This window comes from Chiloscyllium plagiosum, chromosome 20, assembly GCF_004010195.1.
Source record: "Chiloscyllium plagiosum isolate BGI_BamShark_2017 chromosome 20, ASM401019v2, whole genome shotgun sequence".
Taxonomy (NCBI): domain Eukaryota; kingdom Metazoa; phylum Chordata; class Chondrichthyes; order Orectolobiformes; family Hemiscylliidae; genus Chiloscyllium; species Chiloscyllium plagiosum.
The window spans coordinates 55,428,765-55,436,075 of NC_057729.1; the positions used below are offsets into that span (position 1 = coordinate 55,428,765).

The 7,311-nt window shown below is 41.2% G+C and overlaps 1 protein-coding gene across 4 annotated transcripts in view; it reads left to right on the top strand.

The window, feature by feature from the left end:
* raly (RALY heterogeneous nuclear ribonucleoprotein) overlaps positions 1-4,521 on the top strand; it is a 126,163-nt gene extending 121,642 nt beyond the window's left edge. For 3 of the 4 annotated variants that reach the window (XM_043710875.1, XM_043710874.1, XM_043710873.1), the window contains 2 exons: positions 1,621-1,665; positions 3,063-4,521. In XM_043710875.1, the coding sequence (XP_043566810.1) occupies positions 1,621-1,662 (42 nt within the window). In that variant the 3' untranslated portion in view covers positions 1,663-1,665; positions 3,063-4,521. The remainder of the gene's footprint in view (positions 1-1,620; positions 1,666-3,062) is intronic. The other variant, XM_043710872.1, reaches the window with a different exon arrangement.
* Positions 4,522-7,311: the final 2,790 nt, after the last annotated feature.

Genomic DNA, 7,311 nt, shown 5'->3' on the forward strand with positions numbered 1-7,311 from the left:
TGTGATGGTGGGGGGAATGGGGGTGGAGTCATGAGCAGGGGTGGTGTTCCCCTCAGGGTTCTGGGGGCCGGGAATGGTGACAGTGGGGTCTGTGGGGGGGGGGGGCGTGTCAGCAGAATACAGGTGAGTGGCGCTAGTGGGGGTGGAAGTGGTGGCAGACACAGCAGTAGGGGTGGTGGAAATCACTGAGCGTGTGACATCAGTGATAATGTGAGGGGCGGAAGTGATGTCACATGTGATGTATGAGGAACGGAAGTGGTTGTGGGAGTGGCCATGACAGGGGCGGAAGCGACATCATCAATCAGCATGGGGGTGGCAGCTGCAACAGCCGCATGGCTAATGGCGTCCAGAGGCCGGGGGAATCTTCAAGAACATGGCCTAAAGTTTATCCTGTAAATGTTAGTCTAAAGTCCCTTGGGGAGGTAGATCAGAAAGGATGCTGTACCAAACATTAGGCACAGATTTGAAGGGTTAAGTGGCCTCCCCGTGCTGTATTTTTGTGTGATGCTATCATTTTATCTATGTTTGGTATGATGGGCACTTGTCAGCAGAACATAAGAACTTGGAACACAATAGGCCATTCAGCTCATCAAGCCTGCTTTGCTGTTCAATGAGATCAAGTCAGATTGTGTTTTGAATTACACTTTCCAATAACCTATGATAACCCTTAATTCCTTTATCCAACAAGAATCCAGTTACCTCCATCTTTAAAATATGCAATGACCATCCAAGATGAGTCATACCAGACTGGAAACGTTAACTGTTTTTCTCTCTCCACAGATGTTGCCAGACCTGCTGAGTTTTTCCAGCATTTTCTGTATTTGTTTCAGAAATTTCCATTTCCTGCATTCTTATATATCCTAACTTCATGCACTGACTGCGGTACATTCAGCTACCTAGGCCCTAATCTCTAGCATTCTCTCTCTGCTTCTCCAACTCTCTGTTGCTCTTCAGATCACTGAAAATGTGATCGCCTTATAACACTATGTAATATGAAGCACCTTGGATTGCTTTATTGCGACTAAAAGTGCTTTATAATTGTAAGTTGAAACACTAGAGAACATAAAAGAATTGAAACGACTTCTTAGCGAAAGAAAGATAAACATGACATCAAGGGAGTGCACCAAATGCTCATGGGACGGAGACCTGCGGATTGCAGGTTTCTTGTATGAGGCTGGACTGACTGAATCTGTATTTGGATGGATTGAGACATAACAATCTGTCAGGGCTGTGAGTCAGGTGCAAGGGTGATGGCTCCCTGCTGGGAGTCCCAGACATGGGGGAAACTGACTAAAGTTGGGGGAAAGGATGGGTAAAGCCATTTAGGATTTATGAGAAATTTATTGCCTCAGAAGGTGATGAATCTATGGAATTCTCTACCACAGAAAGCTATATAGACTAAGTCAGTGAATATATTTAAGAATTAGATTTCCAGAGGTTAAAAGTGTTGAGGGACATGGGGCAAGAGCATAGTATGGCATTCAGATACAGGATCAACAATAAATAGCAGAACAGTTTCAAGGGGCTGAATGGCCTATTTATGCCCCTTCCTTCTATATTTCTACATCATAGAAGCACTGGAATTATGAGGATCAATACATTTCCCTTTTCTGCTTGCAGGAAACCCATCACAGAGCAGAAACAGAGACAACATTAGAATAGAAGGTATTGATTTTGCTTTCTTTTCTGTAATTTATTTTGGCTTGTTGTGACCTTGAATGCATCTTGTACTTCACAGTTGTCCTCATCAAACAACTTGTCAGGAACTAGCAATTTGAGATAATGCACTGCCAACATTGCTCATCCTTAGTGACAGATACCCTCACATCCACACTCTCACCGACACACCCACATAGCCCCACCCACACCCCACCATACACAAGCTTAACCTAAACTCTCACACATCCTCAACCACACAGCTGAACCTACCTCCAACTGCCTGACACTTCTGTCCCCTGTAGATTTTCATAAACTAAATTACGGAGTACATGGTGATTTCACGATGTCAGTAATGAGTTAGAGATGTTACAGTGGGGGAGTGAATAAAAACCAATGGTCTCTTTTACAACAATCAATAAGTAGAGTCTATTTTGGACTAATATATTTACTGCAAGATTGAATTACTGAATGTCTGAGGTCTAGGCAATTAGCAGACTTGTCAGATTTATTGACCCTCATTATTAACATGAAGGACTCACCTTCTCAACCTCTCCCCTTACCAGAGGCATGGTGAACCTCAGGTTAAACCACCACCGGTCATCTCTCTGTAATGAGAGCACAGACGTATAAGCCTGGTAGACCCATTACCCTTTTTATCTACCTTCTTTGGAAGGCCTTTCTTGAACTATGTGGTCCCAATATCTTTGCTTTGCGTTGTGTTCCACATTTGACTATATTGTACTTAATGACTCATCTGCACAACATTGTAGCAGCATATCTTGACATCACTATACCCAGATGGTTTGGAAACAATAGGATAATAGTATTAATTACTATTGTAAGTGCTTGAGACTGAATTTATGGCTCATTATTTTGTAACCAATGTCCACTTACTGGCAATGTTTTGGAGAAAAGACAGTGCCAATCAGCAAACTCATCCAGTTTAATACCCACAGTCAAAACCACAGAATTAGAAGCGAGAGGAGCAGAGTTTAAACTCCATCTGTAGTATCCTATCAAAAGACGACTGAGATATTTGGGTGTTAGGGCAATTTAGGAAAGCATCGTGTGATTAATCTCTGTAATCAGACTGTTTTAAAGGAGAATGGAGAGATTTGGGTTATTCTACACTGAAAGGAGGAACGAGAGGTGATCTTATTGAGGTGCAGAGTTAGGGGATTGAAAAGAAAAATTAATATTCCAGATTTTATTAAATTGCAAAATTAAAACAAGAAAAACCAGATCTAAAAGTTGAGTCAATCCTGAAATTGTCAAATCAGGGTTTCTGAGAGAGAACGTGTTTGATGCTATTCCCAGTGAATCTCAACTACAGTATGAACCTTTGCCAGATTAGACATATTGCCTCATGTGTTAGTGTCTGTCATTTGTCTTTTATTTTACAGATTGCAAACTAGTGGTTCCCAGCAGGCTTTGAGTAATGGGGAAACCACATGCAACCAACTGAGGAGCTCAACACAATTTAGAGAGAAAAAAAATACAGACTACTGCTACCTTCAGCTCAATTACACCAAGAGGACGAGGGGACATCTGTAAAACATTTAAGCATCTGAACCTGCGTCACTGAAGAAAGGTTAAAAATCTGCTGGTGTGCCATAGAAGTTGCTGCAAGAAACATCACACACCACAGGCAAGACTGTGGGCTCACTATCACAGCAAACTCTCTAGGATTTGTGACAAGTTTCAGATTGAAAATTTATTGCTCCCACTTTCTTGATAAGTACAAATGTTGCTGTTGACTTTCATCGCACGAGAATCCCTGTCACATATTTTGTGAAACGAATTTCCTTCTCCAAATTTTATTTTGCCCTTCTCCCCTAAACATTTCCAAGACACTCATCAACCATTTTACCCATGAATTAGTATCTGAGCCATCTAAGAGCTTTACCTTATCTTGACTCAAATGTTCACTGCCAGGACTGTTCAAGAACTGAACTCACCACCTAAATGCTCAATGACATCGAGACCATTATTACTAGTTTAAATTAAGCCAGAATCATTCCACTTATCACACACCCCCACCCCACAATCCTGACTCCCAGGAATTGTAGTGGGATAGGTGTATAAATCTAACGCCAGACAACTGCCCATCCACAATCTCACTGGGTTGCTAATTCTGTCAGACATATTGCTGGAAGTTTCATCACATGACCTTCAGACATGCCCGGCCCCTCACTTTGGTCATTGGCTGTTCAATACCTCCACTCTTGCAGTACCCCACCGTCCCAATGGCCAAATGGAAAGCAAAAAACATGGAAGGAATCCAATCTGGTAACAAAGACTCTGCCTGTATCTTCCTACCCCAAATCCTTCTGCAACCAATAAACAGAAGTGACCAAAAGAAAACGACAAATATGTTTGCATTATTTTCTGTCTGAGATGTAGCTCCTGAAGACTCCAGAGTAATGGTGGAGAGTTGATAACCAACTTTCTCCCTGTGAGCCAGAGTAAAACTGGACGCCCTACTTGTCTGATATTACCTATCTGCAAAGACCCTCCATGGTAAGTTGTATGAGCATACATGAAGTAGGAGCAGGGGTAGGCTTTCAGAGAATTAAAAATGAAATTTCATCCCGTGACATTAAAACAAACAATTGGCACATTGCAAACTGCATTATACTCTGCAGACCTGTTTTACTGAACTGCTTCTGTCCCTGCCTCGATCAACTCTTCAAACCTTTCAATTCTTGCCATTGTTCTGAATAAGTTTATCATTAATCTATTGTGATTTGTGAATTGTATCTTTATTTTTTAAAGTTGGCAGTATTAATTTTCTTTAAAATATTCTTCAGTGTTTAAAAAAATGGACAGAAAATTAAACTGATTGCTATGGCAACAACCAGAGAATTGCATTGATTGACAGCACAGGATACACTTCAGACAAATCAGCAGCTTCCTGAAGTTACAGAGGAACAAGATCAGTTTTCACTTTGAAGTATGTCATCATTTCCTTTACTACTGCTGAGTCAAAATCTTGAGACTTCCTTCCGGAGTGTACCACAGAATACAGCGTTCAAGAAAGTGACTCACTACTGCCTTCTCCAGGGTAATTAAGGAACAACAATAAATGCTGGGTTTGCTGGCACTGCTTATGTCCGACAAATGATAGATTTAGCAAAACCTGAAGTGTCTGCACTGTAAATTTAATTGGTAGCAATAATTCAGTAACTAGTTATGATCATTATTAAATCCAAATTTTCCAAAGCCATGTCCCCAGAAAAATTGTTTTGAGCTGGGAATTAAAAAGGAGACAATAGCTGTGGATCAGTATGTGTGGGGTTCTATGATTATACTTTAAAAAAACTATTCCCCAATGGCAAGGGTTGTGCTAGGGTCAATGTGAGGTAGAAACTTGGCAACTGTAATTGAACATAGTTAAAAATCACAACACCAGGTTATAGTCAAACAGGTTTAGTTGGAAGCACTAGCTTTTGGCTGTCACAACCACCTGATGAAGCAGTACTCCGAAAGTTATTGCTTCCAAATAAACCTGACTATAATCTGGCGTTGTGATTTTTTTTTAAACTTTGTACACTCCAGTGCAACACTGGCACCTCCAAATCGTAATTAAACATCAGAGACTCAAAGTAACCACTGGTTTATCAGTCTAGGTGATAAGGGGCTGATTTAGCATCCTTGTCTTGCTTTTTTACAATTGATATCCAGCTTTTCTGACAAACTGCCTCATCTGCCCACTTCAACTAACAGGGACCATTCGAAATCAGAGATTCCTGCACACTTATCCCCAAAAAGAATGATCAGGAGTTTATTGAAGTCTTAAATTGGCAAGCATCCAAACTATTTGTACATCCATAGAATCGTGCAGCAAAAGGGAAGGGCCACACCAGAAAATGCATTTGTAACCAATTACATCAACTTGATATTTATTTCTACAAGATTTCACTATTGAAATACTTCCTCAGAGTGTCTCCCATCTTCCACCTCCACAAACTGGAGGTCATCCAACCTACCAAACACAGCAAACTTCTCATGTTAGAGTCCAAAATTTTCTTTGCTAACATACCTGGAAAGCACCTTGAGCTGTTTTATTATTTTAAAGTGAGCTATATTAATGGAAGTTACTGTTTGGTTTTGAACACAAATTTCCCTATCTATACATAAACAGAATTTGGTTCCAGAAACATCTATAACTGTGAACATTTTCCATCATGATAGTGAAGCATTGTTCTGCACAGTATTCTTGGATTCTGAACATGTGTTTTAAAAAAAAATGGGATGTTGATATTGCTGGATGGATCAGCATTTATTACCCATTCCTAACTGCCCCTGAATTAATGACTTCAGCTTAGTGCAGTAGGCACTGACCAAGGCCATTCGGACCATCCGATGATTGTCAACTCCATTTTCTTGTCTTAACCCCATAACTCTTTTCATGTTACTTGCTACTTTGCCTACAATTTTCTACCCTTTTAAAAGACAACCAAATACAAAAAGTTCCTGTTCACCACAAATCCTTGCCAGGATGTATTTTTTCTTCATTCAATTTGACGCTATCATAGAGATGTACAGCATGGAAACAGGCCCTTTGGTCCAACCTGTCCACGCCGACCAGATATCCCATCCCAATTAGTCCCACCTGCCAGCACCAGGCCCATATCCCTCCAAACCCTTCCTATACATATACCCATCCAAATGCGTCTTTAATATTGCAATTGTACCCACCTCCACCAATTCCCTCTGGCAGCTCATTCCATACACGTACCATCCTCTGCTTGAAAAAGCTCCCCCTTAGGTCTCTTTTATATCTTTCCCCTCTCACCCTAAACCTATGCCTTCTAGTTCTGAACTCCCTGATCCCAGGGAAAAGACTTTGTCTATTTATCCAATCCATGCCCACATAATTTTGTAAATCTCTAAGGTCACCCCTCAGCCTCCGACGCTCCAGCGAAAACAGCTCCAGCCTGTTCAGCCTCTCCCTGTAGCTCATATCCTCCAAACCTGGCAACATCCTTGTAAATCTTTTCGCCAAACGCCGCATTCACTATCCTATCTACCTGCAACTCCACTTTCAAGGAGCTATGAACCTGCACTCCAAGGTCTCTTTGTTCAGCAACACTCCCTAGGACCTTACCATTGTGTATAAGTCCTACTAAGACTTGCTTTCCCAAAGTGCAGCACCTCATTTCTCTGAATTAAACTCCATCTGCCACTTCTCAGCCCATTGGCCCATCTGGTCCAGATCCTGTTATAATCGGAGGTAACTCTCTTCACTGTCTACTACACCTCTAATTTTGGTGTAATCTGCAAACTTACTAACTGTACCTCTTATGCTTGCATCCAAATCATTTATGTAAATGACAAAAAGTAGAGGACCCAGCACCAATCCTTGTGGCACTTCACTGATCCTTAACTTCCTTAAGTACCTGTGGCCAGTTTACAGATACTTTCTAATCAACCTGTTCAGACATAATGAGATACACCTGAAACAAGTGGAATTTTACCCTGGGCATCCTGACTCAGATGTAAGGACATTACCATTGCACCACAAGAGTCCTCTATAACGGGTTTATATCCTTGAATCACATGACTAGAAAATTCAGTGCATTCAGGGGAGACACCTTCAGGTCTGTAGTCAGTAGCATACACTTAAAATAAGCAGTCTAGGGATTTATT